Source organism: Neolamprologus multifasciatus, chromosome 6 (genome assembly GCF_963576455.1).
Source record: "Neolamprologus multifasciatus chromosome 6, fNeoMul1.2, whole genome shotgun sequence".
In the NCBI taxonomy this organism is placed as follows: Eukaryota; Metazoa; Chordata; class Actinopteri; order Cichliformes; family Cichlidae; genus Neolamprologus; species Neolamprologus multifasciatus.
Genome location: NC_140444.1, coordinates 3,700,941 through 3,721,579, shown reverse-complemented (window position 1 = coordinate 3,721,579; position 20,639 = coordinate 3,700,941). Strand labels below are relative to the sequence as shown.

The 20,639-nt window shown below is 40.9% G+C and overlaps 2 protein-coding genes across 7 annotated transcripts in view; one reads left to right on the top strand and one right to left on the bottom strand.

The window, feature by feature from the left end:
- The window catches only part of LOC146516167 (zinc finger protein Aiolos-like), a 36,974-nt gene extending 31,585 nt beyond the window's left edge, over positions 1–5,389 (bottom strand). Inside the window, exons 1-3 of one of the 2 annotated variants that reach the window (XM_085164098.1) lie at positions 5,279–5,389; positions 4,675–4,783; positions 3,682–3,821 (exon numbers count right to left, since the gene is read on the bottom strand). The gene's annotated coding sequence lies outside the window, so the exon portion shown is untranslated. Of the gene's footprint in view, positions 1–3,681; positions 4,784–5,278 lie in introns of both variants that reach the window. The other variant, XM_085164097.1, reaches the window with a different exon arrangement.
- A 183-nt stretch (positions 5,390–5,572) lies between these two features.
- Positions 5,573–20,597, top strand: LOC146516166 (SWI/SNF-related matrix-associated actin-dependent regulator of chromatin subfamily E member 1-like). Of its 5 annotated transcripts, none has more exons than XM_085164103.1 (11): positions 5,573–5,714; positions 6,393–6,443; positions 6,661–6,704; positions 8,779–8,877; positions 9,656–9,736; positions 10,046–10,177; positions 10,383–10,554; positions 15,214–15,386; positions 15,485–15,586; positions 18,231–18,492; positions 19,404–20,597. In XM_085164103.1, exons 2-11 carry the CDS (start codon positions 6,437–6,439, stop codon positions 19,607–19,609), a joined length of 1,278 nt encoding a protein of 425 aa, XP_085020229.1. In that variant the 5' UTR covers positions 5,573–5,714; positions 6,393–6,436; the 3' UTR covers positions 19,610–20,597. The 5 variants fall into 5 exon arrangements, with proteins under 5 accessions (XP_085020229.1, XP_085020227.1, XP_085020230.1 ...); XM_085164101.1 differs by having other exon boundaries at positions 8,779–8,883; XM_085164104.1 differs by lacking the exon at positions 8,779–8,877.
- Positions 20,598–20,639: the final 42 nt, after the last annotated feature.

The window sequence follows — 20,639 nt, the reverse complement described above, 5'->3', positions numbered from 1 at the left end:
GTTTTAGTTGGTAGTAAAAACTGAAATGCATCCAAAGGTAGTTCAGGTAACCACAGATAGATAAGTAGAAGATGGTATGGGTGGAGAATAATTGCTGCGGCTTGAGAAAATCAAACGGAAAACTCGTTTTAACGAGCACGTTAAAATAAAGACGCCAGTTCTCATTCAGTGAACTCGCAAAGATCGTTCCAGCAAATCCTATCTTACAATTCATCGACTAATGAAGTGTTACTAAACACGTTTGTCTGTTAAAACAGTCTTAATCCTTGTGAGAGATGGAAAATGGTTTTGGCTTTGACTGTGTAAGGGCCTTCTAACTACATAAACGGTGTATTTAAGCTATAGTAAGTTGCTTGTCCTCTGACTTTGCTGTACTGAACTGTAATTACATTTCTCGACAATAGACTGTTTGCATTTGATATTATCTGTTAATGTGTAGAACATATGAAGTAATGTTTGCATGCATACAAACGGACTGAGGTTGGGAACAGCTGAAGTCTTGTGTATGTTTCCAGAACAGGATTGTTATACTTAAACACTGAAGTGATCGAACGACTGAAATATAGAGTTTCAAATGAAATAATCAGCTACATTTTAAATGTTTTCCTGATGAAAATGTACACATTGTAATACAACGATTAAAATACATAGAAACTACAGCGTAGCTTGGTGTTATTAGTCGCAGCAGTGATATAAACCTGCATTCCTTCTGGTGTCCAGCAGGTGGCGAGTCCCTTGGCTGCCAAAAGAAATAAGATTGTATTAACTGAGAATTTAAAAAATAAACCTTCCACTAAATTCTTTTGTGACCTCAATAAACATCGTTTGGTTTATTTGATGCTAGTTTAACATAGAATAATGTTAACTTTTTAACGTATTGTCACATTTAGAGTAAAACTGGACAAAAAGAAGGATGTGCTTTATGGTGTGACTATATCCTCTATTGTTTTAGGGAGGTGGTGCAGAAAAAAATAACATTTGGTGCCCACCCTAATCAGGTTTAATGTAGAGTGAAAGAAAACTAACCTGCGTTACATTTGTAACCATTTTTTGTTACCTGGCTTTTCACATATCCAAGCATAAGAGATATTTTTGTTTATCAAATCTGCAGATACAAATAAATGCATAGATTTGTCCTGTAAGGGTAACACAGATTCTTTACCTTCCTATTTAGGACTAATTGTGTTTTTGTGTCTTGTCACCCACCAAAAAAACAAAAAAAACTACAATGGGTGACATCATTTATATACAGTCAATGTTTATAGCAGATATAGTTCCACTGATGGATCGTGGAAAACAGTCATCTGGTTGTCATAAAGTCGTGTTTTTGGTTTTTATCCCACTGGGAAACGTGATTTCTCGGAGTCCTCGCTTCCTGAGTACAAATGCAAAAAGTTCACTCGAGCATTTGTGGGATGTGTCTGACGCGCGGAGTCCTCACACTTCGACCCTCAGGGCCCGAAGTACCGACTGCCAAATTCCTGGGGTCTGTCCATGCCTTGACAGGTCAGAGTTCAACTGAAGGCACAGTTGGATGTGTACAAAGGTAGCAAAACACTGTAGTATAAAAATGTCAGAGATATATTTTGGAGATGCATCAAATCTGAAATATGCTCTATTTAGTGTTATTATTATTTATCAATAAAGACTTGGTCTTATCATTTCTTATCAGTGTCCCAGTTTACTACAGTTAATTATAGTTCTTAGTCTCTTTTTTCGTTTAAATATCTAAGTTGTATGTATCCAATCTCAGATCTTTACTGACTCTTCTGTTAAACATGCTCTTGCAGTGAATCGTATGTGAAATATTTCTGTGATTGAATAATTAAATATGAGATCCATTTTTCTAGTGAATATAATTAAGTCATGTTTAAATAAATAAATATAGATTCCAGTGTTTGTCTGTCTCTGGCAACCATGTGTGACTATTTCACTGTGCTTACATGGGATTTGTCAGATAAGTGAAGTACAGCATTTCCCACCTTTGAGCACCAGATCATCATAAAGTTGTTCGAGATACTCAGACTCAACAAACCCAGTGAACTTCTGTCCCGGGGCCAGTAAAAAGTATACTGGGCAGCTGGATGGATAATGAGTTGACGAATGCAATGAACTGAAGCAAACTATTCTTGGCAAGCGGTTTTTCACCACAGTCAGCATTTTTACTTTAACACTGTGAGCTCATCATAGGTGGGATATTTAACCCGATCAAATCTTATATTTCAAAGCTGTTAAGTAAGGATGTAAGGATGACAATTTAGACATAAAAGGGTTAAAGAGAGTGTATGAGGCAAGGAAAATAAAGACGCTGTGCTTAGAGTCAATAAAACAGCAGGAGGGCTGCATTGGTGCAGGACTCAGAACAAATCTTTCACTTATATATGCAGTAAAAAGAATGTAGCGAGCAACACATTTGCTAATAAAACGTTTCAGCTCAGGTGGACTCAAACAGAGAGCAGCAGCGATGATGCTCAGGATCGCTTTGCTATAGCATAAAAAATAAAAGCACAATTGCACCTCCACTCACACATGGTGAAGCAGGCTGCAGAAGACGGAGACACTGTGTTCATAAAAGGATGGACACGGTCAGCAACGATACTCGGGCAGGCTCTGCAGGTTAAACAATGCTGAGTTAGTACTAAAGTACAAAGTGTACCAAGAAAATATCCCCCAGCACCACCACTAGCGTGAACCGCTGATGCAAGCAAAGATGCATCCACGCCCTCGCTCATGCCAGTTACACCAAATTCTGACCATCCAAATGTCACAGCAGAAATTGAGACTCATCAAACCAGGTAACGCTTCTCCAATCTTCTCCAATCTTGGCGAGCTTGTGTGAACCATAGCCTAGGTTTCCAGTTCTTAGCTGACAGCAGTGGCACCTGGTGTGGTGTTCTGCTGCTGTAGCCCAGGCTACGTTCACACTGCACGCAAAAAACCATCAAATCCGACTTTTTTGACCCTATGCGACCCATATCCGATCATGGTGTGACAGTGTGAACAGCACAAATCCGATATTTCAACTCTGATCTGGGTCACTTTCGTATGTGGTACTGAATCTGATACATATCTGATGTTTTAGAAAGCGACTGCTGTTTGATGGTCATGTCGCATTAAATCCGTCTTTTACGTCACCGACACAAGACAGACGCCAATTATCAGCGCCGGAGAAGACATCGCGAACGCTTCCTGGCCATCCAGTGTAGATGTCAGTGAAACTGTTGGGAAGACAACGTTGGAGAAACGTGAACATTTTATTTGTACTGTATAATCTGCAGATTCTGACAGAAATCTGCAACTATCCTTTGAAGCACCGCTCCTCTAAAACAGCAATAAGGATCATTATTAGGCCAAATGTAAATAACAAAATAACTTTAGAACTTAAAGCAAAATTGGGAAACGTAAAGTCCGAAGTCTTTATATTAAGGTCCATCAGTCAAACAATACTGTTGGTCTGGGTCTAAACAGAGCGCGTTGTGTGTGACGTCTTCTTTTGTGCATGCGGCCGCTTTGAAGCTTCACACTAGAGCGTGTTTGCTGTCGCATTTTATTTGTAGTGTGAACAAGCAGACAAAAAAAATCGGATTTGATCAAAAAATCAGAATTGAGCATTAAGACCTGCAGTGTGAACACAGCTTAAATGTATCTTTGGATAGCTTCTGCATATCTTGGTTTGCATACCTTGAGTTACTGTTGTCTTGCTATCAGGGCGAAGCTGTCTGGCCTTTCTCCTCTGACCTCTGGTATCAATGAGGGATTTTCAACCAGAGAACTGCTGCTGACTGGATATTTTCTCTCTTTTGGACAATTCTCTGCGACCCCTAGAGATGGTTGTGTGGGGAAATCCCAGCAGATCAGCAATTTCTGAAGTAATCAGAGCAGCCTGGCACAAACAACCATGGCAGTTTCAAAGCCATTTAATTACATTTCTTCCCCATTCTCCTGCTCGGTTTTAAATTCAGCTGGTAGCCTTAACCTTGTCCACGTGCCTAAATGCACCGAGCTATTGCTATGTACATGCCTGATTAGATATTTATCATGATTAGTTATTTATATCACTTTAATGAGCAGCTGAAACAGTGTACTTAACTGAGTGTTACTCTGGGCTATTGTGACCAAACTAAGCAGGGTATAAACCTCTGACTAAAACGTGACTACATAATGAGCTTTAGTGATCTGGTGAATAAAAAAAGTATATCAAGCTGTTGCCTCGAGACCAAATGTAGAAAATAAAATATTTAGAAGGTATGACAGAAAATATGTACAAGGAGAATTTATGTTCTCACATCTTAATTTCCCTCAGCCTACAGTGAAAGCTTTTTAAATTGACGCATTAATCATAAAACTCGATGCAGTTATGCAAGGAACCTCTGGAAGGTTACATCATGATAATGTGTGTTTAGCAGCTTCTAAAAATATCTCTGCCATCTAACACCAGAGTAAACTTTCACGTCTGCTTAGTTCCACTGCCTGAATCTATTTTGGCTTTATATGCCTAGGGACTGATTGTGCATTACCAGAGGAGCTTCATGGACTCATTTAAAGTGTCACATGGGATATTCTGCCTCTGGGCATCCACAATCCCACAGCTATACCTGGGAGGCCCTGCACAAATGTCCATGTAAAGCCTGCATTGTAACTGAATTTGCAGGAAGCATGTGACCTCCAGCCTACCTCCAGATGCACTCGGTTGCAGGTGTGCAAGGTTAAACAAGGTCTTTGCCATGCCTCATTTGGAATCTGTTCTCTGTCTCATCCGTTCAGCTTTCTGGCCTTTTGTGACCTGTGGAGTCAAAGGAAGGTGAAGCACCAGATGAGCTCTGAATGCATATTGTGCAAGAGGCAGGTCATGCAGAAGTAAAATAACCTCTCAAGTGTACAGAGTAAACAGAAAGAAAGAGGGTCACAGTGACCACAATCAATTAACAAATTCAAAACAAGAACTATTCAGGCTGAATGGGCCAAATCCCACAGGCTTTTCTTTGTTTTTTTTTAGGGAACTCACTATTACAACTATTGACCTGGGCGGCTCTCAGACAATGTGAACAAGAATGCAAAGTATTTCAGTTCTAACAACAGGGGAGCAGTGAATGGGGCAACCTTGAGTTTATCAAAAGCTCACAAGCCTGTGAAGCATCCATAATGCAGCTTACGGTATGGTGACATAAGAAATCATTCCTGATTTTCCTCTATATTGCAAGAAAAATGAGCTTACTGCCTTAAAATGGAAATAATATATGCTTTCCACAGGTGATGGCTGCAGAGCATCTGCACTGACCTGGCTGATTTTTGACATGATGCGTTTTGCAGTCAGGGGTGACAATGCAGGTCAGCTTTTCACAATCCGGGAGCAAACTGCATCATGCTACAACGTTGCACGTCTGCAGCTTTAATGTAAAGCCACGCAGGGAAAATGTGAAATCCCACTCAGCAGCTCTGTTGTTGCCATGTGGTCTTTTTTCCTTCTGAATGCTGGAGGAGAAACGTCTCTGCTGTCACGGTGACAGCAGAGAGCGATGAGCATCAGCATCGAGCCGAGGCACAGCTGTAATAAGGAGAGGGTGGGGGTGCAGTTCTAGAAGATTCTGCAGGAATCATACGAGTGGACCCCATTTCACTGGTTTATTGTGGGAACTGTATTACTAAGCTAGGTGGTTAGCCTTCCCTGCCAAAGCCACAACCTGCACACAGTGGTGGGGACTAAAGGTTTTAGGGTGAGTTTTTTTTGCCCTTTAGTATTCATGCTTGCAGATTACGTGGGAATTTCAAATAACAGTAGACATGTCGGCTTTGCCTAACGCTGCATGCTAATAATAATCATAGGTGTCATTCTCATTCCTTTAGCTACCAGCTATTCAGCTAGTTAGACGTCAACCGGCAGGTTATTTAGAGCAAACGAACTTATGGGCCAGGCGAACTGCAAGAAATGTCAGCTATCACAACGTTAGGAATTTATCAGCCACATTTAAAGTCAGCTCACAACCGTAAATTAAACTTGAGGTTGACTTTTGGCGCAGACAGGCTAACCTAACAGCAAAAGATTTAGCTAGCTAGCTAGCGACTTGCTAGTTACGTTATAGGTCGTTTATAGGATGAGCATTGACGAGTCTAACGTCTGCGAACTACGCTCTGCACCCACCATCATCATATTCACACTTTCATAATCACATAGAGCGGTCATTGATGCTATTTACATTGTGACACAGTGAATTTGCCCCATAGATATTCCGCTTATTAAGTTAGCTTTGAGCTAACGTTGATGCTATTGGACGTTAGCCTGCCTTGTTGCCTGAATCACCATCAGCATCTCTTTGTTTTACGCTATGTTTGAATCTCCCATCTAATCACTGGGGTATATAATGTTATCCTCCTCATAAATGTGTTTATTGCAGATCCAATGACGGGAACAGACTGATTCATCCTCCTCACTGCAGAAATGTCAAGTAAGACACTGGGAGTGTTTGAAACAGTTAATTATAGTCAGGCTCTTTGTAGGTGATGGTACCTAAATGCATCAGACCTGGTGTTTCAGTTTATCCATGCGAAGTGATATGACAAGACCCAAGACTGTCATAGCAAATGTGTAAGTTGTATAAGTTAGAGGATTGGACAGGACTGATTCTCATTTTTTTTTTTTTATTAATTTCTTTCCCGAAACAGAGAGACCATCCTATGCCCCTCCACCTCCCCCTGCCCCTACAACTGTAAGTATTCTCAAATATACATCCACACCCATGGGTTTTTATTAAAAAACCTTTCATTCTGTTTCAGCCCCAACTCCAGCCACCCCCTGGGTGTTTTATGTCACACAAAATTGAGATTTTTATTTTGTTTTGAGGTACCGGAGGAAATCACAATCATTGATGAGAAATAAATGCAGTTTAAAAAACACTGGGAAAGATTTTCAAGTGGTATGTGGGATTTATAGCAGATTTGCATGTTTTGTCAGGGCCTTGTAGTCGCTCAGGTGCAGTGACAAATATAGAGCATATTTTATTTTTTTTAGACTTGGTCAAAAGAAAGCAATGCATGAAAAGTGGCACTGAAAGAGTGAATGAAAAATAACTAAAACTAATAATTAATTAATAAAAATGATTTGGTATCAGAGTACATCTTAAAGTAAAAGTACTCATTAAGTAGAATTGTATACATGATATTGATTGTATTAAGATAAGATGACCTTTATTAGTCCCACAGGTGGGAAATTTGTTTTGTTACAGCAAAAGTGCAAAGTTATGTAGCAGAAATTAGAAAACACTGGAATGCAATAAAATACAATAGAATAAAATAAAATACTATATACAATAGAATAAAATAGAAATACAAATACTATATACAACTGAGTAGGAAAATGCTGGATATTGGATCATAATGACAGATTCATTGATATTCACACTGCGTCCTACACAAAACGTGTGTGAATCAGAAAGAGATGACCTATGGCTGCATCTCTACTGAAATCCAAGGAGCCAAAGTGCAAATAGAGCTACATGAGTGTACAAACACCATCATGAACTATCATAAAATCTCATTTTAGCTTCGTTTATACATGTTGCATTCAAATAAAACATGTATTTGGCTTTCACATGATTGCCGTAACCTGTGTAGTTTCTGTGTACTTTGATATTTCTGACTACCTCTCAGCATTAGATCCACCTTTCCCTGTTCTCCCACACAAACTTACTCTTTGCTCCACATTTAGTTAGGATCCAGCTCACACATATGCAATGAAATGATTGCATCCAAAATATAATTGCATTGAATAAGAAAGCAACATAGAGGAACACAGCATCACCCCCCAGACATCAGTTTTAGTTTTAATACCTCATCGAATATGTTTTAAGTTTTGATGAGGAGAAACTTAAGAAGGGTCCTGATTGGGTCTTTTCAGTCACACAAATAAAACCAGAATATTAGTTCTAGGCTCATAGATTTCATGATGACATTTTTTGTCCTCAAAATGTCCTCATGTGATACTTTTAGCAACAGTTCTACCAGATAAATGCAATTTAACGTTTGCAGCGTTTGGCCTGTTTTATACAAATCTCATATAATAATAATAATAGGCTTACTGGCAAAAACAATCTTAACACAGTTACTTAACTTTAAAAAATGTTTGTTTTTTTTTTAAACAGATTTAACTCTAAATCAATTTTGCCCAGTTGCCCAATATGACAGAAATTCAACAAAGTACTCTAATTTATGCTTCAGGAGTAAAAGATTTCTTTTGAGAGGACCGATCAGAGTCTGCTGCTCTGAATCCTTCATTTTTTATATTTTACTAGCCGTAATTTTCAGCCTGTTAGTGCTTGTTGGCAGACAAAGCCACACATAGATCAAGGCAGATATGGCTCAACAGTGAAAGTCTGTTTCTGATTTTATTGTCGTCTGCACTACAGATGCTCTCACATAATTTTATTTGAGACGTATCTGTTGTTAAAGTAGCATTAATCACTTTGGGAAGGGGATAAACTTTATTCCTACTAGGAATAAAAATAATTCAGGAGAGGCAAAATTATGGAGACCAGAGGGGAAGAAATCTCCTCCAGCAAATCACACCAAGGACCTTTAGTACAGTTTGTGCTTGATTTTGTTTAGTCACAGAACGATGTGCTGACACACCATTGCTGTATTTTCCTATAGCACCAGCATAATGCAAGTTTATTTATTTTTGCATTTTCCCAGCTTCTTTCATTGGTTTCTTTATTATTTTTTCGTTGTCTTGGGCTTTCCCCTCTTCTTCTTTTATGTCATTTCTGTCTCATTTGTTTCCATCAGCAAATGCCCAACACCACCGGGTTTGTGGGGTACAACCCATACAGCCATCTGGCCTACAACAACTACAGACTGGGAGGGAGCCAAAGCAGCAACAGTCGGGTAACGGTATGAATATTAACATAGAAGAACAAAACAAATAAATAAAGGCAGTGACTGAAAGTATAAGGCAGACCAGAAAAGCTTGCTCTAGTGAAATGAAGACGCTGCAGATGAGGCCTTTGCAAGCTATAAGACTGATTTTTCTTTGTTTGGAGTAAATCAGACATATTTTGCTTTCCTACAGTAGAAACTCATTCCAGTACCGAGACCGAATCAGAAATGATGCATACCATCCCAAACTCCCTCTGCTGCCTCCATCATACTGCAGACCTGCTAAGAGTCCATCTGTGTCTATTCAAATCCCACCTGCCTTTCAAAGTCTGCATTTCTGACAGCCATGTTAAGTAACCCATGCCATCATGTTGCCATGGCATTAAAGACTTTGCTGCTCGGCATGGCTCTGGCTGCTGAGCAGTAATTTAGTCGCTGCATGCAAGCTGTGGTTGGCTGCCTCTGATAATGGCATTATGTCTCACACTGAGCAAATCTCAGCTTAAGTGAGATTTTTCTGTTTGATTTTTTTTCCCCCCACAGTCTGCGTTGTTGCAGTGCACTCTGTGGGCTTTCTTCTTCTTGTTTATACCTCCAAACTGTCATCAATGCAATCGAGTTAAATGATAAGAAGCTCCTTTAATGGATCTTGTGTTTAAACCTGAACATAATCACCTGCTTGTAGCGTCACAAGCTTCAGCCTAGCTCAGCTATAGTGTTTCTGTGGATGCCTCGTCGCTGCAGGGCAGGCGTATCTCAAGGTGACTCTTTTTCCTTTCTTTACCAGAATTCCTCTGGAATAAATATCCCAAAGCCACCCAAGCCACCCGATAAGCCACTGATGCCATATATGAGATACAGTCGCAAGGTAGGTACAGTGTTTAACTGCTCCCTTTTGCATCGTCATGTGCTCAGCTGGAAGAGAGGGATGCTTTGATTTGAACATAGTTTGCATAGTAAGATGTACATGTTGTCTTGGTAGTTGTTTATCGAGGTAGGTGAAGCCAGATTAAGCCAGGAATTACTTAGAACTGTCTACATCACATGGTGGGATTTCTGAGCTTGGAAATGCAGCTTAAAGCACACGGCCTCCTCTGGTTTGTGACCTCTCTGCAAAGAGATAACCACCTATAGCCCCTCCAACCCAACCCAACCCATGTCTGGTTCTCATCACCAGGTTTGGGATCAAGTAAAAGCCTCCAATCCTGATCTGAAGCTATGGGAAATTGGGAAGATAATCGGTGGCATGTGGAGGGACCTCACTGATGAGGAGAAACAGGATTATTTGAATGACTACGAAGCAGAGAAGGTTGGTTGTTTTACAAGGGGTGTTTATGGGGTTTTTCCTGATGAGTGACCAGTAGATGTGTCCCCGCTAGCTGTGGGTTCCTCCAGTCATCATTCCTTCCTGAATAAACCTCTTTCCTCATCTTGTCCTAGATTCAAGGGTCCACATTGTTGTGTCTGCTTGCCTTCTCTGTTTCCTTGTCATTCCTTCATCTTTTCCACTGTAGATTGAGTATAATGAGAGCATGAAGGCCTATCACAACTCGCCAGCCTACCTGGCCTATGTAAACGCAAAAAGCCGGGCCGAGGCAGCTCTGGAAGAGGAGAGTCGCCAGAGGCAGTCCAGGCTGGACAAGGATGAGCCTTACATGAGTATTCAGCCAGCAGAGGATCCAGATGGTAAGGCCCCCTGGGCACTGCCACAGAGTTGTAATTATTGTAGCACGACCACACAGCGTTGCGAGCGCGCACACCCAGACAATGTGTTATCCCCCCCTCCTCCTATAGCGCTACAACCATTAACATCTTTGGTAATGGTACCTTTGAAACGCCATTTCTGCTTTCAAGCTTCCAGCCTGGGACCAAAATTTGCCTTTGTTTTGCACACGTGTTTACATTTCGTAGGTATTTTTGGCAATGGTTAAGACATAATTGCAAAATTTACATTCTTTGCTCTGTTGTTATAAAGCCTGACTGATGCACGCACACACACACACCATGTTAGACAGAAGCCAGAAGAAGACGTTTGAGTTACACCCACCTCAAGGAAATGATGCTTGTCTGGGGTCTGGCTGAGTTACAGTAGACGATAATGATGCACAGGAAAACTACAGATAAAACAGTTGCTATTTAGAAACACCCCAGACCATAAAAATGTCAAAGCTGGTATCCCAGTGGGCTTTGTTCTTAACAAACTGCACGTACAGCGACGATTAAATAAGATTTAGAACAGAGATCACTCTTTATTAAAGTCTTCGTGCACTTCTACTCTAAACATCAGTTTGTTGCATTGTTAATGAACATTAAAATGGGTATTTTTGAGGTGCTGTGGTTTGACTGTACTAGAAAATAACCTGAAACAGTGTTCGACGTGGAGACCTCACCTTTTGAGAAATATCCCACACATTAGTGAGACGTCATTTGTGATCATAGAGAAGCTTAATGCTCTCACACGGCATTCGGAGTGGTAATGGTTTCCTGTTTTTGTGTCTCGAGCACCTATGTGGCAAACGACATTCATTTCTGCTCTCTGGAAAGTTTCAAAAGGTGCACACAGAGATGCACAGCACCAGCAACCTCAGGTGATACCCAGTGAGCAAGGGCGAAGCTCGCCACAACAAAGTCAAAGCAAGTCTGCTAAAATGGAAAAATGGCGAATACACAGGTGGATTGTTGTTAACGGGTAAGAGTAAATGGATCTCTTTTTAAACATGTATATGGAGTATAAAAATACACTGTTTCCACTGTACTGTGTTGTTTCTGTAATAAAGCTTAGTCCCTTTAAATAATAATAAGAAATTACCACAACCAGTAGGTTCCTCAAACATCCCTGCAGTAGTCCCTGCTCTTCTTCTCTGAAGCCTCTGTGAGCTCAACAGCACCAGGTCTCCACCTGCTGCAAGGCCTGGTTTGTGGGGCCATCGTTCTCGCAGCGGATTTCCAGAGCAGAACACGAACGACTGCTTCAAGCTGCAGTTTAAGATGTTGAAGCTGGAGTCTGACGGCAGGGGGAGGGATTTAAGATGCTTATATTAAGAGCCTTCAATAACCTCCAATGTATAATCATACATCACGTGAAAACTGTGACTTTATTATTGTCTCACATCATTGTAGAGCAATTCTGGCAGAGTTTCTTTACAGCTTTGCTTCAGTTCATTCAAGTTTGCGGGCGCTGGTTAATGCACAGGATTATGATCAGGTTGAGGTCTGGATTTGACTGGGACCACCACCATGCATCGTCATTCTATTACAGTCATTCTGTTGCAGATTTGCTGTTGGACAAGGAAGTACTTCCTGTTTAGTGGCTGAAATCGGGCCAAGCTTTAGTTTGACTCAATAATTTTTTGCGGTCTGGTCCTGTGGCTGCAAAAACAAGCCCAAATCATCAGCCCCTTACCATCGTGCTGACAGTATGAGGAGTTGTGGTGGTGCTGCAATCTGATCAAACGCCTCCACTTTGGTCTCATTATTATTCTCGTGGTTTGTTCAGATGCAACTTTAGAAACTTAAGACATGCTGCTATGTTCTTTGGAGGGAAAAGGCATTCTCCTGAGAACTCTACCAAACAAGCCATACTTGTTCCATCATCTTCTAATTGCACGACGATTATTATGATTAGATTCAAAGCGTTTATTGTCATATGTACAGAAGACATCGCATTTCTCTGTGCAGTGAAATTCTTCCGTCTTGCTGTCATAAAGACAAATGAGGATAAAAAAATAATGGAAGATAAATAAGTACAAAAATAATAATAATAAGTGAGGTTTGCAGATGTCGACGTAGATGGATGTACATGTACGTACGCTGATGATTGTTACTATTATTATTATACTACTACACACTTAAAATTTTCTCCTCCGCTCATAGTTCACAAGGTTTGTACCATAAATATGCTACTAAAGCTGGATTAATTATTTATTTTTGCTAATCCGATGGTGTTGGAGCTGTGGTAGCAGATTGGTGGTCTGCTGAAACTATTTTTCATGCATTTTTATTTTCTGTGTCGTAGACTTGATGTGGCAGTCATGTGACAACACACTGTGTTTTAAATGGGGGAATATTAAACATTAACGAGTTAAAAAACAAAGCAAAATAACAGATGTGAGATTAAGTCGATTAGAGTTTCTGAATGTCGGTTTTAAAAAGTTTTCGATTAATTGGCTAACTCTAGTCTGAACTTGGGGTGAATTTGCTGGGAAGTCGACCCCTGGGAAGATTCTGAACACACACCTGAATGCTCCAGACCAGCAAACTTCCAGTGGTGGTTGCAGTCGATGCACGATCTGATATCCTCGTGTTGGTTTTGTTCCCAGATCATCATACTAAAGGTTGTTCCAGGATCAACATTGCAAGTGACCAATCAGAATGTTGTGATGTCAAACTTTTGCGACTTCGGGAAAAACCGGCGTAAAACAAAAAACTGGACTTAAGCTGCGAGAAACCGCCTTTGTCCGCCGATCAACGGACCCTGACCCTTTAATAAACGCTAAGCAGAATTGATATTGTCCTTGCAACATTGGAATTTCATAAATGCACGAATGGGTTGGTGCGCAAAAGAATAACGTCACAATAATGTGATTGGTCACTTGCAATGTTGAACCTGGAACAACATTTTCATGATGATCTGGGAACAACACCAACACGACGATATCAGATCATCCACAGTCGATTACGATCAGTTCATCAGGTGCACGATTAGCAGAACCCGGCTACCACTTTACGCTCTTACTTTCTGTGGAAGGAGTCGGTGGATTCCATTAGAGTCCTGTAAAAACGCTGTTTCACTCGACCAAAATTTCAAGTCCTGCTAAATGTATATGTCACTTTGTGCCAGGCTGTGTGACATATTACAGTTGATTGTTAACTACCCATCAATCCATTTGCTTTTCTTGGCTGCTGATCGAACCTACGATCACAGGAGATGAGACAGTCACAGCTGACAGGGTAAAAGGCAGGTTACACCCTGACTGTATTATTAATCCATCATAACTATTTAACTTACTTAATAATTAGTTTAACTACTTAATATTTGTGGTGCTGACTAGCAAAGCTTGACTGGTCATGCACGTCATCTCAAAACCTTGCCAGTCAACAGACATCATTAATTTTAACGCATTATTCAAAAATTAATTTAATTGTGTGCTTAGTGGGAAACAGTCAAATCTGATTAAAAAACACATTTTAAATGTCAGAAAACGTTTCAAAGCGTTTTCTACCTGGAGGTCTGTGTACAACTCAACAGTTTGTGGTCTAATATAAATTTCCCCGCACAACCACAGTTTGTTAATCGCTGAGCACTGAATACATAATTGACTTTATCAGTCAGCGTGAGCTTGTGAAAGCTTTGTGACATTTATGGTTAATTTCCACTCATCTGGGCCCAGAAATCACTCGCCGCGCTCATATAGAGAAACTGTTTTGCATACAGCGCAGTCTTGGGATAGGTTTTAATTTCTAATGAAAGTCTCTTAGGTGGCTTTAACAAAGCCGTGCACGTGCACTGCTGCACTTTGACATCTTAACCTGCACTTAAACATCTTATACACACTATTACACACTCACTACAATTACAGGACTCTACACACTGTCACCTCAACAAATGCCACTTAAATGCTCATTGCACAGTTTTGCACAAACTGTATATACCAGCTTGTCTTAAATTCTCTAAATATTTAACACATTTTCTTCATTATTATTATTATTATTGCTATTTTTCTGTTATTTTCTTCTTAATATAACTGCACACTTTCTATATGCTCATGTAAAGCTGAAGCGCACGAGCCAAAGATTTTCATTATGGGTAAATGTTGCTACACTGCTCATGAGCGAATAGAAACGACGGTTCAAGTCGAAGCTGTAATCGGTGTCAAGGATGCTTTCAGGATTTCTGTGCATTTATTGGGAACACATTCCCAAATCCGTGGTACAACAGGGTAATTTAGCATGAATATTTTCTGCAGGCTCTGTTTGTAGGTTTTTACCTTAATGCACAGTCGTCCTGTACTTACAAGACGACACAGAGAAACATTGACTGATGAATGTAAATTGCAGAGTACGGCTTAAAACATCTGTCCACATACTGTGGGTTATAATTGGCTGCCTGTGCCATTCACCTACTTTGCTTAGGGATGTGTTTGGACATAATGGCATATACTTAGCTCGAACTCTGTATAAATATTGAGCCATATCCTCCGTATGTTTACGCCGTCTTCATACATGTTTGCGTGATTCCGTTTGTATTGTTTACGCTGGTTTTTTTGCTGAAGCCTCTTTTGCTTTGCTTTCTGAAAGGCCCATAAACGTGTACGACAACAACTCAGATGAGTTTCTTGTCTTCAGATTACGACGACGGGTTTTCTATAAAGCACTTGGCCGCGGCTCGTTTCCAACGCAACCACCGTCTGATCAGCGAGATCCTCAGCGAGAGCGTCGTCCCCGACGTGCGATCCGTCGTCACGACCGCTCGCATGCAGGTCCTCAAACGGCAGGTCCAGTCGCTGATGGTTCATCAGGTAGGATCAAACTGGGATGTTTAAACGCTCACTGACGGCTCTGGTTTTTATCAGCTCGTTAATTCCTCACTGTGGTGCCTGCGTGTCTCGTTTCCCAGAGAAAACTGGAGGCAGAGTTGCTTCAGATTGAAGACCGCCATCAGGACAAGAAGAGAAAATTCATCGACGCCACTGAGTCGTTCACAAACGAGCTCAAAAGGGTACGGCGTCTCTTACATTGAACTCTGTCATTGCCTACTTGCACGCAAGCTTCAATTTGCGTGACGTGTGCAGCTCTGGTTATGGGCCTTTCTCCATCTGCCACGCAGGCCCAAGCTGCAGCTAACTCCATCCACATGTTCTGGCAATCATATAGCTGTCATCATTCACAATTTGTAGCCTCCACTATAACTGTTATTTTGTGCAATGGGCTGCAGTGCCCGGTGTGCACAACAGGTGGCGCCATTTATATTTTATAGAGCTTGTTAAAGACAGAACAAGTCTTTAAGTTGACAGACCTGCTGTAGGTGCTCCCTAGACAGCTGTGACATCACATTCAGCCTGCACAAACATGTTAACACCAGAGTTATACTGGTCATGTTTTCCAGTAACTTTTTGTTTCCGTTTTGTTCTTTCTTAGTGTGTTTAGTTTTCACCAGTTTAAGCTTCACAAGTATTAGAATATAAAGGAAGTATGTCCGGGGCAAGATAACAGGAATTCAGGATCCAGATTACAGTACAAACACAACACTTTGTGAATACAGTCAACATCCTGAGTGTCAAAACATCTGCACCAAAGGCTCTGTGACCTGATCCATGTACTTTCTAACCAGCTGTAATTTTATTTATCCTGCACAGACTTGTTAAAACCACAACCATCACAGGCTTATATTTTCCAGTCAGAACGAAACAGAAATAAAACCTTTTTTTTTTTAAATTCCACAAGTTATGGTTGAAGTTCAAAATAAACAAAACACATTTTGAGTCGGCGGCTGACGTCCTAAAAGACTAACACCAAGGAAAGCGCCTCAAGATTGTTTTTTAGTTTTTAACCCTTTAAGACCTACCATAGAACCAAGTCCGCCAGAGCTTATATTATATTTTTACATGCTGTGGAGCCATTTTTGGGAGCATTTCAAGTTGCTATACATCAATACAAACATTACAGCCTAAATTTTAATAATATGTCTGCATTAAGTGCATAGTAACTACATAAATTGCAAAAAAGTGCAATAAACTACAAAAAAATTGAAAATCGTTTTTGTTTTTTAACATATATTTCTAGTTAGAGAAATTTAAGAGGCTTATCCCTCAAAACTGTAAATACAAAAAAGTTGCACAAACTAGTTTCCCACCACAGGAAATTTATTTTGAGTGTCTTCATATTTTTATTTATGAAATACACCAATTTTTATACACTGCAGGAAAAACGAAAATAAATATTATAGTGCAAATTTGCAAAAAAAAAGCAGCATATGCATCAAAATAAACTATTTCCAGCAGTGCAATATGAGTCCTAAGCATCCCAGAAACGACACAGAAAGTCATAAAGTCAAACATAACTTTTAAAAACACCAGTATAGGCTCATAAGGCCCTGATGGTAAAAAACTACATTTCTGTGAAAATGACGTCACTTCCGGTTTCGGGCAGGTCATGGCGGACATGCGATAGTTCACGCTGATGGATGTAGGAAGTGTTATGAACAGCTGATCGGATCGGCAAAGCGTGTTTCTGGAATATTATGTTTTTGTTGCTGCAAGTGCTTTTTATGCAGTTTTTGCAAAGCTATATGTGGAAGGAAACTGTGACCGAGGACAAGCTGATGGCATAAGATGTAAGTACAACTCCTCCTGTTTCATATGCAAAAAAAATTATTGCGCTAGCTCACGTGGTTGCAGAGCTACCGGGATTTAAAAATAGTTACGCAAAACGGAGCGTGCTGCTCTGACCGGCTTTAAAGGGTTAAATACAGCGTTTCAGTTTTTGTCAAAGTGTAGTTATTATCTTTATTTCATTTAGCTCAAAAGCTTTCAGATTTAGTTAACTAACCTTCCAACTCCCATTCTCTGCACTATTTACTGAATCAACCAGTCTTTTCACTTGAATTTGAAGCAACCTGTACGTCTTATATGATGTTTTTGAAGAAACAATTACAATTGACTAAAGACATTTTGCAAAGTGATGCACAAAGCTAACCACGTGAGCCGGGCGTTTAACACAATGGTACAGGTGTTATATTTTATGCATGGTAGCGCAAAATTCAGGCGTCGCTAATCATGTTGATGAAGCACGTTCAGGGTGCGCAGGAAGCAATGGATGGAAACTGTCTGAGGGGTAGGGGGTGAGAAGAGGAGAAAGACACAATCAATAATTTCAGATGCAGTTTGAATAAAGGTCAGAGTGTTTTTGTGCATGGCATGAAAGAAGTAGTGTTTAATGCGAGCCTTGTATGACTTCATGAAAGTAGCTACCTTTACATTCCTCATTTACTTGAGTTTAAAACTACGATTTATTACACGCACTGTTCTGTTTCTCTGCTGCTTCTCTGCCACCATCATAAGTACATCACGCTGAAAAGGGTGGTGGGTGGAGGACAGCCACATGAGGTTGGAAAGTCCTGATTTAAATACCCCGAAGAGTGTTGTAGAGAGTGTGTAATGAATGTCAAGTACTGTTGTTTTGCCTGCGTGTGTGTGAGAGAGAGTTCTGGCAGCGTTGTGTGGTTTATAGAAGAGATAAAACTGTTTTGATGCGTTTGTGGTTTCCAAAAAGAAAATTAGGTTTGTCTTTACAGTTCTGAGAAAACAGTCAGAGGTTTCAAAAAGAACTTATTTATTCCACATTTGCTGTTTTGTTGTTTTCAGTTGTGCTGCATGAAGGTGGAGGTGGACATGGAGAAGATTTCTGCAGAGATTGCTGCAGCAGAAGAAGCAGCCCGCAAACGGATGGCAGAACGTGAGAAGGACGCAGGAGATCGAGGTGCAAGAGAGGCCCCGACCTGCGTGCTGGCAGAGGAAGACAAACACATTTGTGCAACACATGGCAACAAGCCCCAGCAAAACTCTCTGAGCGACGGCAGCAACAAGGAAGGCGAGGAGACCGAATCCAGCACTACAGACGCACCAGGTGAGCATGCTGGACACTAGTCATGGCTTGTGTCCAACGCAACACTCTGAGCAGCTTAATCTGTGGTTTAATAACACGTTTAGATTCTGTGTTTCATATATTTAGACTTTTTCAGACTTCTCAATCTTATTTTGAAAGCTCAGTCCTGTCCAGGGCAATGAGATATGCAGCCATCTATCCCTAAACTCATGTGGCTGTTTTGAACTGCAGCTAGTCGTTGTTCGAGTTGGTAGGTCGGTCTGAGCTGCAGGGACCACCATCACCTCCTGCAGCCCACGATGGTGTAGCTCGAGTCTATCGACAGTATGATATATATACATGTATCCTTTATATATTGTCACAAAGTGTACATGCTAGTAAAAGCATGGGTGTGTCTGCTTTCGTGGTTTACTTCTAGTAACTGAAGCCTGAAAATAAAAGCGGTGATGTAAATGCTGTGAGAGAGGGACAGCATCCTTCATCATGCTGCAGAGTTTACAAGTGATGTCAGAGGCTTAAAGCAAGGCAAACATGCATTTTGTGTGTGTTCAGACAGCTGTGCCCTTTGCTCATTCAGCTGCACCGTCTCTGTGTCAAGCAAACAAAAATCTCAAATCTCACATTGACTTTTTTACCTTCACGAGTTTTTAACAAGCACTGCTGACGTCAGATCTCTCAGAGTTTCCTTTGGTTCCGCCTGGGTTCACTGTCTTGGTGTATTTTAGTAGTAAACAACAGTGTAACAGTTGATCAAGTTCTGCACCAACAGCTTCGCCCTTCCTGCTGCACCACTGAAAACTGCTACCTTCATTCACGAGCCTCCCTTCAATATGAAAATATGTGAACTGTGATTGGAAATGCCACCCGTGCCCCAGAAATGCCAACAGTCGGAAGATCGACTTAATAACAACAAATACATTTCTTTGATTCAGGGAAGCCAAAGACCTCAGAGGAACTTGAGGCCCACCCCGGCAGCGAAGAGGGGGCGTCAGAGGACAAAGAGAGCGTCCCAGAGGGAGCCATGGAGGAGGGAACCAGCGACAGCAACACGGGTTCAGAAACCACCTCCGCTCAAACGGAAGACGCCGCGACTAGCGAGCCATCAGAGGGGCCCGGCAGGGCGCGAGCAGCCCACTGAGTCCGGCAGCGGGCTGCGTGTGAACTGTCAGGCTGTTTGCCAGGCTGCTGCACTCTGACGATTACAGATATTGCACAGTGTCATCTCAGTTGTCAAAGCATATGAAGAGCATTCAGATGGGCTCGATGTTTAACAAGCCTGAGGCCGAGTTCGAACACTAAGGCTCGCAGACACACTCTGAAAAAAAAGAAAAAAACAAACCTGCACTGGAAGCCGACAAAGCAATGATAAAATCAATGGCTGCTAAATGTGCCACAGAAGCCCATGTGAAAGCACTATGTATTTTCTCCACAGACTGCGTTGCCATTTGGAAGAACCCATACACGCCCTCTTCAGCACATACTGAAACATATCTTTAGCACTCTCTTCGGCAGAATCCTGACCGTCGCAGTTCGACCGTCACACGAAACAAACATTGCTCAGTGTTATATTGAACTTTGTATTGTTGTGTCATTGTTGCTTTTCTTGTTATTTTTGCATGTTTTTTAAAATGAGTTGTAAAGAGTGGAGCCAAGTGACCGTCTCCTCGGCAGGAGAATATTTGTTTACTCTCTGTATCAGTATTACAGTGGCAGTATTGTCTCAGGAGTTCGTAGTCATTTAGTAGTAGCTATTTTTGTTATTTATTATCAGCTTTTTTTTAAATTATATTTGTGTATCGGTTGTCCTGGGGCCGGCCCAGTCCATCCGTGAGTATATCACATGATCATCAATGCTGTACAATGCTCAACTACCAGTGTTCTCAAGTTTGCTTGCTGTCAATCAAATCAAAAGCAGTATGCTTAGAACATTTGTGTGTTAAGATCATTATTGTGGTTTTCAACAGAAAGCCTTTAAATGTACCGTAATTGTGTACACAGTGTAACGAGGTTTGCTTAAACATGGATTTTCATAAAAAGAGCTTGAAGAACATTCATAAACATGCAGTCTTAAAATGAATTTCCTTTTGCATATTTATACCAATAAAACTTTTCTACCCTGAAGGAAACCGCTCGCTTCATTTTTACCCCTCGGCCACAAAAGGTTATTG

Excerpts from the sequence above, each read along its gene's own strand:
- LOC146516166 (XM_085164101.1), top strand. Across the intron at positions 10,178-10,382 it reads ATGACTACGAAGCAGAGAAG|ATTGAGTATAATGAGAGCAT; the intron begins GTTGGTTGTTTT and ends TTTCCACTGTAG. Across the intron at positions 15,387-15,484 it reads AGTCGCTGATGGTTCATCAG|AGAAAACTGGAGGCAGAGTT; the intron begins GTAGGATCAAAC and ends CTCGTTTCCCAG.